The 17,239-nt window shown below is 37.2% G+C and overlaps 1 protein-coding gene across 1 annotated transcript in view; it reads right to left on the bottom strand.

Moving 5' to 3' along the window:
• LOC140240559 (uncharacterized) overlaps positions 1–9,342 on the bottom strand; it is a 33,151-nt gene extending 23,809 nt beyond the window's left edge. Inside the window, exons 1-6 of the mRNA XM_072320322.1 lie at positions 9,282–9,342; positions 8,474–8,743; positions 7,826–8,047; positions 7,029–7,094; positions 4,729–4,797; positions 1,926–2,058 (exon numbers count right to left, since the gene is read on the bottom strand). Coding sequence (XP_072176423.1) covers positions 1,926–2,058; positions 4,729–4,797; positions 7,029–7,094; positions 7,826–8,047; positions 8,474–8,743; positions 9,282–9,342 — 821 coding nt within the window. The remainder of the gene's footprint in view (positions 1–1,925; positions 2,059–4,728; positions 4,798–7,028; positions 7,095–7,825; positions 8,048–8,473; positions 8,744–9,281) is intronic.
• Between the last annotated feature and the right edge of the window lie 7,897 nt (positions 9,343–17,239).

Here is a 17,239-nt window from a genome sequence, read left to right as displayed (position 1 = left end):
CAGGTCGAAATCTAGTAGCTCTGTGCAGACTGACATTGGAAAGGAGGTAGCCGTCTTCATCAACATTTTCTTCCTCTTTATCAAAATGCCTGTATTGAAGAAATATAACCTTGTTCTTCCCTTTCTTCCCTGAGCCTGACATATCCATGTATAGTGCTTTCGTGTTATCCGCTGCCTCATTATTACACTCGTGTTTACCACCCTGGTGTATGACGTCATGAGGACATGATCTAGTGTATGCTGAACCTCTCCCGCTCCTCTGTCTAGTTTCACGAGATCGGTCCGTTGAAGATGACGTATGACCCTGTATAAGGAAACCCACAAAAATCGCCAGGAGGCATATATATATGAGGATAGCTTCTGAAAAGGGAAATATCATTACTCAGCAAACTTTCATGTTTCCTCATCATCAAAATACATAATGGGAAATCAAAACAAACAGGAATGATGTTATAGAGAAAAGGAGATCCAAAAAATACCGTCTATTCTAGTGCAATGAGTCAACTTATGTCGACGATTTGTGTGTGGACTAAGTTGACATTCAAAACTAAAAAGCAACTACAGGTACAGATTGTCAGATAGACGTAGATCTCGGGGCACTTAGTTGCATTAGTTTAGCATGATCATATCAAAATATCAAAGGTACCGCTGACTGAAATATACAGTGGACTCCCGTTATAACGAAGTCCTCGGGACCGGCAGTTTTCTTTCGTAATATCGAAATTTCGTTGTAAACGAACAGTTAAACAATAAAAAAAAAAAAACATATAGTGGATAATTTTGCGGAATTGTATCATAACCGTGTTCGATATAACGAGAATGCAGTGCACTGTAATCACCTACGTTTGCTCGATGGACTTGAGATAAAAGAATTTGCTCTATACCAAAGCCCGCAACACGCTCTGAATTGAAACACACTCACACTCACACACACACGCACACACACTTACACACACACACGTTGAGGGGTTTCTTGCTTTCTGTTCCTTTTTGAAGCCTGCTCACCCGTTATATATATATATATATATAAAACACTTTCACATGTAAAACCACAACCTGCGAACCCGAATTTATGTGTCGTTAATCACCTCAGCTGAGTTCTCATACGTGTTCTCTCGGTGACCGATAGCGCCTCCAGATTTGTTGCCTGGATGTTGAGGCAAAATCCGACCTGCTGAATAAGTGTCGATACTGGTAGAGTGCAATGAAACAACACCGTCTGTTGAGCCTTGAGTCGAAGTGTTTAGAGGATTCAGCTGCGACTGCTCTTCACTTGAGCTGACATTTGACTGACTCGAAGCCTCTGGATGCCTATATGTATCACATCGCATAAAATAAAGAGGAAAAACGTTAAGAAGTGAATGCATTCTGTCAAACTGGATGAGATGTAATTATAGACCGCTTAAAATAAAATAAAAATAAAAAAAAAGTTATGAGACATTATTACTACGTAACCATAAATTAGCTAGTATAGTTTAATACAAAAGAACGTTGTAACTTTTTGTTGAAAGTTTTGATATAAGTAGAATGCCATCGAGATGTAGCTTTCCTCTTTTTATTTTCAGTTTAGATTTGATTATTGTCATTATCAGTATGTTACAAAACATCATCAGAAGAATGCACCGATAGGTAAAACAGCAATTTCTAGCTGAGATGTTTTCCCCGATATTTGACATCTTGATTTTCCTATTGTGATCTTCTCAAAGGTATGTTTGTTAAGTGTTCACCGTTGTAATCAATTGGTGGTGAGATTTTGCGAAATAAGTAACAAAAATATCGTTATAATGACAGAATTACCAAAATCAGAAATTCGATTCTCGGCGACTTTAATCATATTTTCGTGATGACCTGTTACCACTAAATAAATAAATCACACCCCATTCCCTTTCCCCATATAATAGTTTGTATTAAAACAAAAAAGTCACCTTTTCTGTTGATGTTTCCACCAAGCCATTATCATGGACAGTATGAAAAACACGGCGAAAACAACACCGAGAAGGGTTCCCAGGATGAACGTAATAAGATTCATCTCATAAAGTTTGGTATCTGGTTCGGTATCTGGAAGATAAATCATTTAGTTAGTCCATCGTCACCTTAAAAATCAATGGAGGAAGAATTTGCTCTCGTAGTTTTTTTTTTTCCTCTCTTTTATGATGACTATAGGCAGAAATTACGTTGTTTTTTTTTTTGTTTTTTTTTACAATCAGATCAAATCATTATGAAGAGAAATAGTTCTATTCCGTAACCTGGCAAGATTTCTCACTTTGCTGAATTATCGCAGTATACTAACATAAAAAAAATAAATAAAGTGTTTTTGCTGTTGACGAGTGACTGCTAAGATAGCATGAGATGAGAGACTTCAGAAAATCAGATTATTCGTGCCCGGTTTGAAGTGTTGTACTCATAGAAGTTCACGCACTTGACGGAAAGAGCATATGGGAATTATTACACAAATTCGTTAGCAGATTTTGTAGTGATTACTGTAGTACAAAATAATATAATGTTTATCACAACAGTTCCTAAGTCCCTGATTTACATTAAGGCAGAGCATTCAGACCTGACCAAAACTGTAAACGAATAAGGGATTAACAAAACGTTATATTAAATGGGTTAGTCAAATACCGGTTAGTGATTGGCTAAACACAGTCACGTGATGGAGGCACATTGGTTATGTTCGCCCATGGGCAGAACATTTTTGTAATGTTCTCCCATGGGAAAACATTTTCACGTAACAAATGACAAACGATACCAAACGATTGAACGATCATATTTTAAACGCCATCTATAGGATAAATTTGCCTATTCCATACAATGTGAAAAAGCAGATGGCGGATTATTGTAATACGTACGAAAGTGTGATTTGAAGGACCCGCGCACAGTGAATTTGGCTCTGCACGAGCAGGGAGGTGTGAGAGAAGGAGATGTAACTCCCGCTCTCCTTTGAAGTCTGAGAGCATGCAATAATCGGAACTAGGGTTCTCACACCAGGAAAGACTTCCCCCTACTGCAGTTCGCTCTCTCTTTCAATGTGATGGCATCAATGAATTTGTGTGCCTTGAATTGGAGCAGCGATTCAAAATGCAGCGTAAAGGGACAATTTTAACAGTAAGAAGTTTAAAAGCACGCTGGAACACGCTTTAGCAGAGGACCTTATTTGAAAGATCAAAATATCCCAGATTGAAAGATTAAAAAATAGAATGCGCAAATGTGCGCATCATAGGTTTTGAAGAGGACCTAATTTTCATTTCATGTCGATTTGCACATCACGAAGAAACTAGAAATATATGTTTATAATATCGAATTCTTTCCTAAGCTCTTCTCAGTCAATTCGAGCATTTCATATTAGATTTATATGAAATATAGCTCGTAATTCGATGAAAAGTGAAATGCGTTCGTTGTCTCCAAACTTCGTCTTGCAGCTAGAGCGGTGCTGAACATGACTTAAAAACGTAGTGGAATGTTAGACATCCCATCGTCAACGCTTTGAACCCGAGCTTACATACTTGGCTGAGTGATGCACTGTCCCTGTATAGCCCAATGTGATTGGTGGTTATTTTTTGGTAGGAAGTTTATGCACATAGTTAGGCAGTGAGTCAGCTAGGATTTCTGGAACAGTCTTGGACTTGCTAGTTATACAAGTGTGTAGCCCCGGGTTGGAGCAAATTACAGAATATTCAAGAAAGGGGTGAATGGACATACTAAGCCGGAGAAATTCTGCAGGAGGCAGAGTACCCAACACCTCTGCTCTAAGAGTTACGTCACTCCTGGCTCTGAAGCGACTTGTTATAGTCAGTCCTGTGTTACCTGCTGACCTGCTATGTTTGTGGAGATAAGGCCTTGGAGACATTTTGCCTGCAGAGAATTAATTTGCCAGATTGGAGATAGACTCCATATTCTATATGTCAATGGACATTGCTATACGGCAAAGCTGTGACGGGCTGGATTTCTAGCTGGACATTATTTAGTGAATCATCATTCAACGCATCGGCTGGACGCAGTCGTCATAACATTTGTATTCTGCACGTTTCGCTGTGGACATATACCCTGGATCTTTGCCCTGGATCTCTATCGTGGATTATTGTAACAGGTGCCTCTCGATTTACGTCGGAGGAATCATTCATCGGTGCATCAAGGATCATTCATCTGTGCATCAAACATCGTATTTGGACATTTCCAGGGGATTACATGGACATTGTGATTTAAGATTTGGCTGTAATGCGTGTAAGTGATTCTATTACTGATTTATGATTGTTTCTATTGATCATTATTGAACTGATGTGAAAACCGATTACGAGTCTGTACCCACAATATCACTGTTAATAAACCGCCTGAACATTAGTTGATTGTTTCTTTTGTGCGATCATTCTCAGTGTGATTTTGGTGGTAACAACATGAACGCAACTCACAAACTTTCATTAGAAAGGAACTGGGCAAACGCTTTATTGATTCCCATGTTATTTTAATATCAGACTTTTTTGTCATCATAAAGCAGTAGCACTTTCATACCTTGAATTCAATTTCAAATAAAATGATTTTAAATTTACCACGAATAGTCACCTATGGTTTGCTTTTGCCATAAAAAACGTTAACAAAAGGGTTACCCTAAAATGTAGATCAATTAATTGCAGCAAAATAGTTTTGACGTAATTACTGCCAGTGAGAAGGGGAAAATGCAGTAAAAAAAAAAAAAGCACCTGCTATATGGGTTGAATCAATTACTAAACGCAAGTGACGAAGAATTTACAGTAACTGTTGTCTCTCCAAATGACGTCAGAACTTGAATATTCCGTCTGTGCCCTGAGTATTTTAATCAAAACACAGGCAATACTGACAGTATACTAGTAGACCTACATGTGGATGGAAAATCTCCTAATCAGTTTGTACTTTTTGTGACAGCACTTTTCTGTGCAATATTACAGTTTTCACACTATCCAGATCGACAATACGTACATGCATATGCAGAAAAATTATTGTATCTGTCAGACTTATTTGCATAGTGATTAAAGTACAACAGTAACTGTTTGTAGAGTATGAGTGCTCACAACTACACAAAATTTATATGTATATTCCTAATGTCACATTTTATTTCAATACAATTACTAAAGAACATGATGTAATTATAATGTTTGATAAAACATCTATATTGAATTGAATTACATATTATGTAAACATACATATACTATGAAAAATATTTTTGATAGTAAAGTAGTAATGTAAGTGTATTACATCAAAATCTGTTGTTGTTTTGTTCCAGTGTTCCACGTTTTACAAGCGTGGCTTTTTTAGTGGAACACTGTTTTCCATCATTGTGATTATTTACTATTTTTGTTGCCATAACAAAGTGCATTGTTTCTTTTTTACGACATCATTCGTGTATAATATACTTTATATTGTATTGAAAAAATCCTTTATCGGACGAGTGTAAGAGAAATGAAAAAAAAAATTGTATCACTTTGGATTATGTCAACTTTTTCTTTTCTTTTCTTTGTGATGATGGAAATAAATAAACTATTGAAAACTAAAATCTGATCTATAGGCAGCGGGTTAAGAATTTCCAAAATAATGATAGAATAACGGGGGAACAAAATAAAAAATAGTCAATGATATTGCTTACTTTATACTTCACAGTATCACTTGGCCCTTTTGCACAATGACAAAGATGTAATTTCATTGCACTTGTAACCTATTTTCCCTCATTAAGTTTTTTTTTTCAGGAAAATGTCTTTGGATCATGTCATTGGATCAACGAATATTTGCGTTATGATAGTTACATCACCACGAAAAACTGATAATCAATGAATAACAGTTTTCTATTTAGTTCCTGTTGAAGAACGGTGCTTTGCAACATTTCTTCATGGACATTTTTGTTATTCTTGTATAAGAATTAAACACTTCTTCTCTCTGAGACAATAACAACTTCAAAACTTGAATCCAGTTCATTGATTCATGATGATTTCATTATGAAAAACGATGAAGAACCACATCTAGTGTGTTTCCATCTAAACAAAGTGATGAAAAAATAATGTATTTTAGGCAGTAGTAGCGAAGTAGTCCTAATGTAATTATGCGTATGCAATTAATGCGTTAAGAGGTAAAAGTGGAAACATTAGAAGCAAAAATATTTTTTACTACGGGTCGAATCAATTACTAAACTCACCTGACTGAGACGTTTCAGTTGTCGCTCGCAATGGCGTAATGGCTTGGGTAGTCTGCGTCTGCCCTGTACATTGAGATAAACCCACCGCAATTATTGATGGTATACATGCTGATGATATAATGTCCTGAACTCCTATTCTCAAGACAGAAAATACGTTCATCATATAATTTTATTTATCTGTAAGATATCTGACTTTTTGTACGTGGTGATAATAAAAGTATGAAAATTTGTGGACCATGAATGTTCATAATGGAGATGTTGGCATTGCACAGGCCGCCGACCCTCATCCCCCCCCCCCCCCCAAAAAAAAAAAAGAATTCTGGCTCTCCCGAAACAAAAATAAGGGGAAGAGGACTCAGAAATCCTGATAGCAAAAATCAAGAGAAAAAAATCCAAAATTCCGCCATGAGATTCTTCCCCTCAAAGGGAATTATACACTACACAGAAAATTGACCCTCGACCCTCTTTGGCGCAGTCATCGCCCTATCAAACACACACACACACACACACACACGCACACACACAGTCACATGGCCCCTGCACTGTATTGAATTCATGTCATTGTCTTGTATTTGTATGTCCCAAATTAATTGTAATAGAAAAAAAATGAAGTGATAGGCTTTGTAGATAACAGAAGTTTAAGCAGCTAGTCGTCAATACTCTCGATGCCTGCGAACTTCATTTCAGTAAATTACCATCTTTTTTTGTTGGTGGTAATGTTTATTCAAGCGCATGTATAGGGGCCTCCAAGCTTATCACACTCTAGAAAAATTCCAAATATCAATTACTGTTAACATTGCGATCACTTTATTATTGCACACAAAGTTTTGCTCATATTATGTTACACCGTACTTGCCAATGTAGTACATACCCTGAGCAGTGCTTTCTATACTTTGTGTAGGCATCGTGGTGATATTGCCATCTTGCCACTCTGCGTCTGTGAACAAACATTCCCATCCACAAAAACAATGACAAACTCATGAAAAGATGTGTGAAAGCACAGCAAAGAAAGGATGAATTTCAGTAACTTCATGGAGTTCAAAACAGTGGTGCCTGTGGTGTCGTAATCGTACGTGATCAGGTGGTAAAAATGCCCATCTCTTTGGCATATTTTCAAATTAAGAGTAGGAAAAATGGAGTGAGCATTTCAGAGCACGTATCATGCTCATGAAGTAGATATACCGATTATTAAAAGAAAAAAAAATTGATATTTCCCAATGAATTACTTCACAGAATACAACACTATTGTGTATAATTCCGAGAAATGGGAAATTTGTTGGTAAGTATTGTCTCATGTCAATGCATTTGAATGACTGCTAGTAATTTCAATTTTTCTCCTATCATGCCTATCAAATATGCCAGTATTAATTGCCACTGGTGCGCTCTACGTGATGTGTTTTAGGTGAAGGCTCAAATGGCACACATTTTTATCATCCGCACTCAGATGACGATAACTCTCGGAAAGTATAATGCTTACAACAACAACAAAAAAATTAACAAAAAATCCGCAAAAAAAAAATAAATTAAAATATCATTTGCAGTTCCTCCCTTTCAGGTATAATGTAAAATGCTGTTTTTTTTATTTCTCTTACACTATTGCACAAAGCAGAGATTTTTAAGATCATAATCGCTGATAATAATTATAGTCAAATTGATTTCAGGAGATGCCGTTTGTTTTACTTTCGACTGCTTGGCAAGAAGGGACTGAAGCGTTCCAAACCGGGAAGTAAGTCGACCATCCTGGTAGTCCCACACACTGCAGTATCGCACTCCCGTGGACGGTGTAACCTTCGTCACAGGTGAGAGTTATCTTCGACCCGAAGCTCGTGATATCCGAGTCCCAACTCCCATTGGGCACAACCCCAGGATGATCACAAAATCCGACAGAGACTTTCAGTAAAGGAGACATGTATAGGGAATTCCCATGAGCCATGAGGGAAAACTTGAAATAATCATATCATTGCGATATATTGCATGGAATAATCATTATGAAGAAAGATACTATAGTTATGTAAACAGATTCACTTTTGTATCGCTTTTGGTAAGGTTCAGATGCCTGTTCATCTGCAAAATTAAAAGACTAGCTGACTAGCACAGAACGTAAACATAATTAGAAGCATTGATTGTATACGATAACAGTAAAACATAGGAGTTTAATTTCTTATGAAACATGTCAAAGATATGAACCTGACAAAGCATATTACAGGTATTAACAGTCGCTGACAAATTATACTGTCGTCATTATCATCACCGATGCTTGCCTACATTTATTTCACTCTCTGATGTCAAGAAATCTTTGCTTGTCGGATTACTCACGGTTAAATGAATGATGTCGGTCGGAGTCAAATTCTGTCGCAAGTGGACATGTCCAATTGTGAGAGAAGTTTCCGCCAGAAATGATCTGCGCATACGTTTCGAGATGAAAGCAAATGCACAATCCTTCATACATGACAGCAACGCCATTGCTTTCGGGCTGTCTTCTACATGTAGACATGCACTCGCTTTCCGAATCAACGCCAAATCCGGTGTTAAACTCTGTTTGAAAGTTTAGTTGGTTGTCTTTGTAGCATCCAAGAAATGCAGGCTCTACGCAGTAACAGAATATTATGATTATTTCAGCCTTCCAATACCTGATACATGTACAGTACTTTGGAGTGTGCATTATGGCCAATACATTTTAACAACAGCTATCACTAGTCATAAATCATCCCTGAAATTACAGTTTGATAAGTGTTTCTGTTTGAATACAGGTTAATTACTTTGCAACTGATTGACAAATTGCCCTACATCGACGTAAATAATTAATTACTTTACATCTGTAGCGCCTGAAAATATCAAACACATACATACATGCATACATACATACATACATAATGTGTGTGTGTTGACAGCGGAATCTATGGTTCTTAACAGTGTCTAGTTTCATTCCATCATACACAATTAGCGACTAAAAGAACACATGTTCGCATACATCAAACACACTAATTCACTCTTTCCATGCGACGTATATAATATAGAGTCACACAAAAGCATAAGAATAGGTATCAATATGTTTGCGAACGTCTGGACTTTATGAATGATAAGAATATATAAATGTTTTCATAAGACATTTTGAATCTCTTACCTCGGCATTGGAGTCTAACAATCATGTTTGAGAAACACTCGGTTGCTGTCAAGCAGTCCATTACACGGAGCGAATCTGTGTATTGATATTGTACAAATCGTTCATGAAAAAGATAAAGTTTGAACGCCGCATTTCTCATAAAAGTTTGATACACAGATAACGGCTCTCATGTTTAATATGTATGTAAAAAGAAAATAGCTACATAGTAACAAAACACAACGACAATATCAGCAATGAACACATTTCGGCATTAATAAGTCTGTGTGAAGAGAAAACGAATCTTATTCTAATGAACGTTTGATTGCTGCATTTATACCATTAAGTACTGTCATCCAGCGTCAAAGAACGTAGTCATTGTAAGTATTATTGTTCATCATTGTGTATGTCTGTAGCAAGAAAACTGGCAGTACAGTTTAAAAAGAGAGTTTATTATATAAAGAGTTTTGAAATATCGGGAAATTAAAACTGTTGCACGTTAAGAAAACGAATCATGGCAATGGAATAAGGCCTACCTCATTAGCTTTAGTTTATGTATTTCATCTTTAGTTATCTTGCAGAGTTACGTCGGACGCAAAGTGTGCTTTTTAGCGATCAAGTTTATTTGATGCGATATACATGCTATTATTTCTGGGATGGATTATGCATTCACAGGTTCTGATCTGCATGCATGTAATTCTGCGGTTACCTTTACGACATGACACCACTGTAGTCATATTTGCCAAACTTGACTGACCCGTAAAGTCCTTTGCAGCCGGGAAGCCGAGCTCTTCGCAGACCAATTCAGCAACTTTGTCGGTAAATCCATCCCAGCAGACGTATTTATCTGATTCGATAACCACTAGGCCTTCAAGGGGAGAGGGTCCGTCAACCAACTTTACCGATGATATCCCTTGAAAATAATGACCAAGGTTCGAAATACTATTTAAGGTAACTAATAATCTATAAGCAATCATTCACGTCGTAGCTCATTCGAGGTGAAGACGATTATCAGAATTATGGTCTAAATCCTTCTTCGAGTTATACACTGTATAGTTTCCCCTTAACACTGTAACAGTTTCTCAAAAGGAACAGAAGAAGCAATGCGATTTATAATTTTTTGTCGTTGGTTTTAACGCAGATCACACTCTACTTTAATTCTCCTCCCCACATTATTTTGGGAACAATATGACGAAATTGAATAACCTTTGTGAGTCAACTGGCAGTAATAGAATCCATAAATGCAATTCATACGTGACGTAAAGATCAATAATAGCGCTTATTATTCTAGAGATTATTAGCGAATGTCGAGATATCAATCTATTAACTAATAGTCGGTAAGCCTACTTGACGGCTTTGTGTTCATCCGGTATTGGAATAAACATTTGCACCAATTTGAGTACAATATACAGTACAATAATACATTATGACAGATACGGATACAGAATGATGGCTATTATGTGAATTGACTTTCACAACACTCATGGGCAACGACACAACGCAATCATGCAAAACGACATTGATAAACTCTTTCTGTTTTGCATTTTGGGGTTTTTTTTTAGTTTTTTTAAAAGAATAATGGCCAGGATATTTGTACCAACGAAGTAGGCCTATTAAAAAAAATGTCAAATTTGCCGATTACTCCCCATGCACTTACTGTCGCAAATTTTATATCGCATGATTCTCTCCCCTGAGCCATAACAACCCCATGAAATAATTCAATTTAATTTAATTCAATTCATTTTCATATTTCTCAATGTAGGAATGTACATCAAATATAATAAAATAAAGTGAATCAAATTACCAGGCTAGGATGCACAGTAAATTATTGTAAACATATTAAAAAAACATGGCGGTCACTCTTCGTAAATTTAGCTCTCTGTATAAATGCTAGAGAAATAATGATGGAACCTACTTAAAAGCAAGCGTTATAGGTCCCAAATTCTGAACAGAGGGTACAAAAACGCATAAGGAGCACGGCTGCAACATAGCACCAAAATATAGAAAACAAAACTAAAAGACAAGGATATCGGGGAAATAACAGATTCTTCTCAAATACGTAATAGTGAAAACAAACAAACAAACAACCACATTCTACAGACGTGTGAACAGCTGTTTTAGAGATGTTAACAATATGGTGTGATAATAGGATTTGAACAATACTGCAAACACTCGACATGTGGGTCCTCAGAAGAGACATGGGAAGCCTTAATAAGGGAGAGAGAACATGCATGTATGGTAGCCCAACTACATATCGACCACCCTTTTTGAAACCGACCGCGGTAGTTTTGGCGCACAGAACGCTAGTACGCACTGCACTGCGTGCAGAGCACATAAAAATGTATTGGCTTTGACCGTTGATGAGGATGTGCGGGAAAACGCGAAAATTCACTGTTCATTAATGGTTTTAATCAAGGACAAAATTTCGAATGAAAATTTCAACCGAATCGCCATGTTATGTCAATGCATTTTCTAAAAAGCTTCATACAACACGGTGTTCAATGCAACTCGGTTTGCGTGCATTGTCAATGCAAAAACAGCGGTCGATCTCAATAAGGAGCGGCACCGCGGGGAGCTGAAACGAGGCCACGCAAGTTCGACGGCGATATTTTTGCACTGAAACTTCGAATTGAAAAGGGAACAACAGCATTTGATAGTGCTGGATTTTCTCAATCAAGTAGGTCAAGTTTTTACGGGAATTTCAGTGTTAAATATTCTTATCAAGCAAATGAAAATTAGGCGGTCAATGAGCAGTAGGTCCAACCATACCAACAATTCAAAAAAGATTTACCAGCTAGTAGCAATAACGTGAGTACAATAAAGCCAGCAGATAACGAGTTCCAAAGTCTGTACACTAGGAAGAAGTATACTGATGCGGAGGAATTAAAGAGCGCAAACAGCGAGGCTCAACTGATTTGAATGACAACAACCAAGCACAGCAGCAAAACGCGAATAAACAAGTTAGAAAGAAATTTCAATGAACATACGCAATGTAATTATTCAATAAATTGTGCCTTGATTTGTACTGGGAGATCGTTCCAGTATTTTGGTTGTATACATTATTGTTTGTCAATCACTGAATATTTGTATACTGTACATAAAATGACATTTTGATACATTGTAGTATGGCTTCGATGAAAATGAGGCATATGACACGACATTCAATTACTTTGTATACTTTCACTTTACTTTATTTTATGTCACTGTTTCATCGCGTCTTTTACGTTTTAAGACTTGAATAATGTATTGTTTTTAATAGTAATGTGTGTCAACGGAGTGCGTCCTCGCTGTAGATTTTCATGTTTCACTCTTTGAAAAACACGATGATTAAACCACACGTCTTTTTTACAATTATTGTCAACTCATTCCTAGATTTTATGTTCTGTCATGCAGATGGAAACATCAGGTTTCGAATAACGGAGGGAAAACAAGTGTTGGAGTAAGTAACAGTCAGTGAACAGTTGTATTCATGCTGTGTAAACTACACTTACCTTCGTAACACTTCACGCTTATGTTGAATCTCACAGGGTAGACATATATACAATAACTGTAGCTTCGTCTGATGGGTGAGCGATAAAAAGGGAGAATACTCTGAGTCTTTCACTATCAGATTCCAAGATTTCTTGTTTGCTATTTCGTCAAGTCTGTCGAATCCCACCACTCCATTTTTGTTGGGAATAAGGGTATAGAGGATTCTCCTTCCACGGGGTGCCTGCAGAACCCAACTATCACGGTTGTCAGCGCAGGTTCGGTCACACCGTATCTCCCGTTCTGGAATCCACGAACAATTTAGACTGAAATCTGCGTGATGATAAGGATAACAAAGGGTTCACGTAAATCAATGAATTATGAGAATAGTAATAAAAGGAACAATGAAACATTCCTCAAGTATTCGAGCTGATGTCAGTTCGGTGACATGATTTAAAGCACCGAATCATGTACTATTTCTTACCAAATTCTTTGAACGCATCCGTCTTCCTGCAGGTAATAGCCCATTAGTTAAGTTATATATCGTTTTTCTTTCAAAAGCGTAGCAGATTAAAAAAATGATGAAGGTTAACTTCATAGAACCTAATTACTCGTGGGAATTTTTAGAACAGAGGTTCAAGCATATCTGATATAACATTCCATTCTTGTGTAAAGACTGACATGCTTAACCCGGTGAAGTGGTCCCACCTCACATCCAACTGGACCCCATGGAAGACCAGCTTAACGTAGCTGAATATGGGCTATCCAGCCATCTTCTCAGATGGAAAATGAACAAACAAACAAACAAACAATAAGAACTGAGAAAGAGAGAAATGTGCGAGGTATGTCAATGATGGAATGAAAATTGAAAGGTATACCTACATGTATTAGTTCCCAATGCTGAGGACCTCATAGAAGGATTGCAAAACGTGAAATGAGCAGAAATCCATACAAGGAATATCATTCTTTCCTCCATCGCGAAAAAGGGGGATCATAGCACAGCCACTGCAGATAACTCCGAAATACCAGCACGTTATTATACGAAAGACTGAAAGTCGGTGTAATGTTCCCTTGAAACCCTACATGATAAGAATGCGTTTGAGCATAATGAAATTGCAATTATCTCATAAAGCTGCCTGGGCTTTCAAGGAAGCGAACAGGAGGATCCACAGTTTGCAGCCACTCGTGATTGCCAATCATTAGTTTCAGTAATATAACGCCCACGCTGTCGTTTGAGATATTGTATTGTGTCACGTTATTATCACAGATCTATTATCATATTTCTGTGATAGTTACTGAAATTCATGGGATACTTTCGGACTACATTATTACTGGCTAAGTGCTTCCAGCAAGCTGAACGACTCCATAAAGAATTGTGCATGTTTTGAACATGAAATATGTAAACCAAAGTGATAAACAAAACTCTTGAAGGTGGAAAACTACTTTCGACACTTAACAAATTCACAAAGCATTATCTCTTTTTCTCTCCCTCTCTCTCTCTCTTTCTATCTCTTTGGCCTATGCATTTTATATCATTTTAAATGTATGATAGTCTTGGTGCAAGAAGCTGAACCCGCCTGTTTTGCTTTTTTCTTTTGTGAGTGCTGGATTCAAATCTGGATGATGAAGCTCTTTTACAATTGAGGGCTTTGAAATATCAAAGGACAAGTCCACCTTCATGTGGATTGAGTGAATGCAGTAATATTACATCAGTGAAAGTTTTGGGAAAATCGGACAGTCAGTTCAAAAGTTTTGATTTTTTAAAGTTTCTGCTCTGTCACTGCAGGATGAGAAGGCTATTACAGCTTGTGATGTCACATGTATAGAACAATGTGAAGAATATATAAAGACATTTCAACATATTTTCACTTATCTCGCATCGTTAAAAAAAAAAACCCATAACACTTGACTTGCCTCTTTCAGAAGGCAGGGGGATAATACAGGTTTTCCCGCCTAATTTCATCAGATTTTCATTCCATTTAAAAATGTGATCATTCAAGTTCGAGTGAATGAATGATCACGGAGATCAGCATTCAAGAAAGTAACTGGTTTATTCAATCTAATTTAATCAGCATACAATTTCATGAGTTTCTCAAATAAACATGTAAAAAGGGTGTGAGAAGAAAGTTCAGGAATTCAAATTTACGATAAGCAATAAGGCAAAATCTTTACAACATATGGACAGTCTTTTTCGTTGTTTCTTATATTCTTTGTAGTTACTCGTCTATTTGAATATGCACACTTAATGTATTCTGAAATGGGACTTTTGCCTTGTGTAGGGCCTATGAAAGCTCGAATAACTCTTCTTTGAAGCACTTATTATGTACATTGCATTCATACACGACCCTAACGCTGCTAGAGAAGAGTACACGTATACATGAATATCTCGAATACGGACAGAATTTATGGGCGAAGCTATTGACAACTATTGCAAGACTATATCACTGGAGAAACCATTAGGTGAAACAGGTCTACAGTTGAACAGACTGTGGCAACTTATGATATGGACACGGGGAAGATGGGAATGGAATCAAAGTGTAAATTTGAATGTACACAAAATTTTGAGATATAGCCATTCCCTTAATGTTACATCAACACTGTAAGGACAGTACATATTGTAATTTGAACGTGGAAGCAATACAGTAGACTAAAACTGAATGAACGAAACTTTGAAATTAAAATGTAATTGTATGTATACAGCAATCCAATATATTGCAGAGAGAAACAGGAAAGGACCCGTAGAAACGCATGGGAACTTCTTATGTTGATTCAATTTGAAATTTCAAAGTGCGAAGTTGTATTCCTGTAAATGAAATTGAAACTGGTAATTCTTAACTTTTGAACGAATTGCCCGATTTTCCCCAAACTTTCAGATACTCTCTACCAATATTGCTGCATTCACCCGATTCACACAGTGGCGAATCCAGAGGGGGTTGCACCGGGTGCGCGCTACCTTTTCATTTGTTGTTAAAACAAAAGAAATAAAAAGGAAAAATGAGATGAAACCCGGAAGTAGCACCAAAAATATTGTTTGCGCCCCCCTCCCCCTTTACAGAATTCCTGGATCCGCCCCTGTCACATGCCTATGAGGGTGGACTTGTCCTTTAAAGATGGTAGCCAAAATTGCCGCATAAAATGACGTCTTGCCACATTTCCTTTTAAATTGTTGAAAAGGGAGAAACAAAAATTAAAGATTTTCTTTACATTTTTTATCTCGGGTTAGCTGAACCTGTATCTGGATGTAGCAACTTTTGCATCCTTGAGAATTATGAGATATTCAAGATTCAGAATGAATGTAGTACCAGTTTGTTTGAAGTTATTTTATTTTTAGTATGATTATGTTGAATTTATGATAATTATGATATGGATACTCAGGCCCGTTCCCCCTAGATATGGAAAATGTCTGCAGAACGGATGACGTTTCCAGATCTTTCCTGCTCTGTAGAGTTATGTGAACACATATAATATCCCTGCTCTGTCATTGTCGAAGAAGATAAGGGCTCGAGTACACGTCATGAGACCTCTTAGCTAATCGGCCACTCCCTGCGCGTGCGTAGATGTCGATTCGAAAGCGTACTAGCCGATTCCCCAAGGCTTTCAGGAAAGTGGCACGAGCGAGTACATGTACTTACATTGTCGATCATCTTTCAATTCGTTTACCACGACTCACACACACACTCACACACACACACACACACACACACACATACCCTTGTCCTGTACCTATCAATACACACATACACACACGTACATCTCCTACACTTCACAGTTACTACTAGTAATACTTGATATTTATCAAACCTTCCTGCTTACATTGAGATTATGACAGCTGTATTCACACAAATATATATATATATAAATGTATATTGTCTATAGAATCTGTAGGAAAATATGGTATATGCCCCCTTATGTAAATTATGAGGTGACACAAAATTCGCTCCTGTGACAACTGTTCCCGTCTCATTATCTCCTAGGACTTGGGGTTCAGGTTTGGGTTATGATAGTATTTTAGGTTCAGTTTGATGTGAGAATTAGGATTAGGGTTAGGGTTTTGGCTTAGCGTGCAAATATTTCATGGCAGCAATTGTCACAGGAGCAAATGTCAATGAACTGAATTATAAACCTTCCCATTTCCTACCTTTTTTGACAGCATTTTGTTTCTCTTCCCCATAATTGAATTGCTGTTCCAACCTCTTGCAATAACGGAATACAGTGTAGCTGATTCTGACCTTGCCTGAGAAACAACATATTCAATTAGAAAAATAAATGTAATTCTTTCAAAGGTCCCTTCAATACCATGTACAGTGTATGTGTACACACATTCAAATATACTCACACACACACACACACACACACACACACACAGGCGTAGCATGCATATACACATCCATACAGCTTCAAATGCTGTACATCCACACATCTGGATGCAAATGAAAACATATGTATGCATCAGTTACAGATCAAGAGGAAAGACACATTTGATAAACTAATAAGATTCACCAGTACACCATGGC

This window comes from Diadema setosum, chromosome 17, assembly GCF_964275005.1.
Source record: "Diadema setosum chromosome 17, eeDiaSeto1, whole genome shotgun sequence".
NCBI lineage: Eukaryota > Metazoa > Echinodermata > Echinoidea > Diadematoida > Diadematidae > Diadema > Diadema setosum.
Note: the sequence above shows the minus strand (reverse complement) of the source record. Positions and strands in the feature narration are given on the sequence as shown.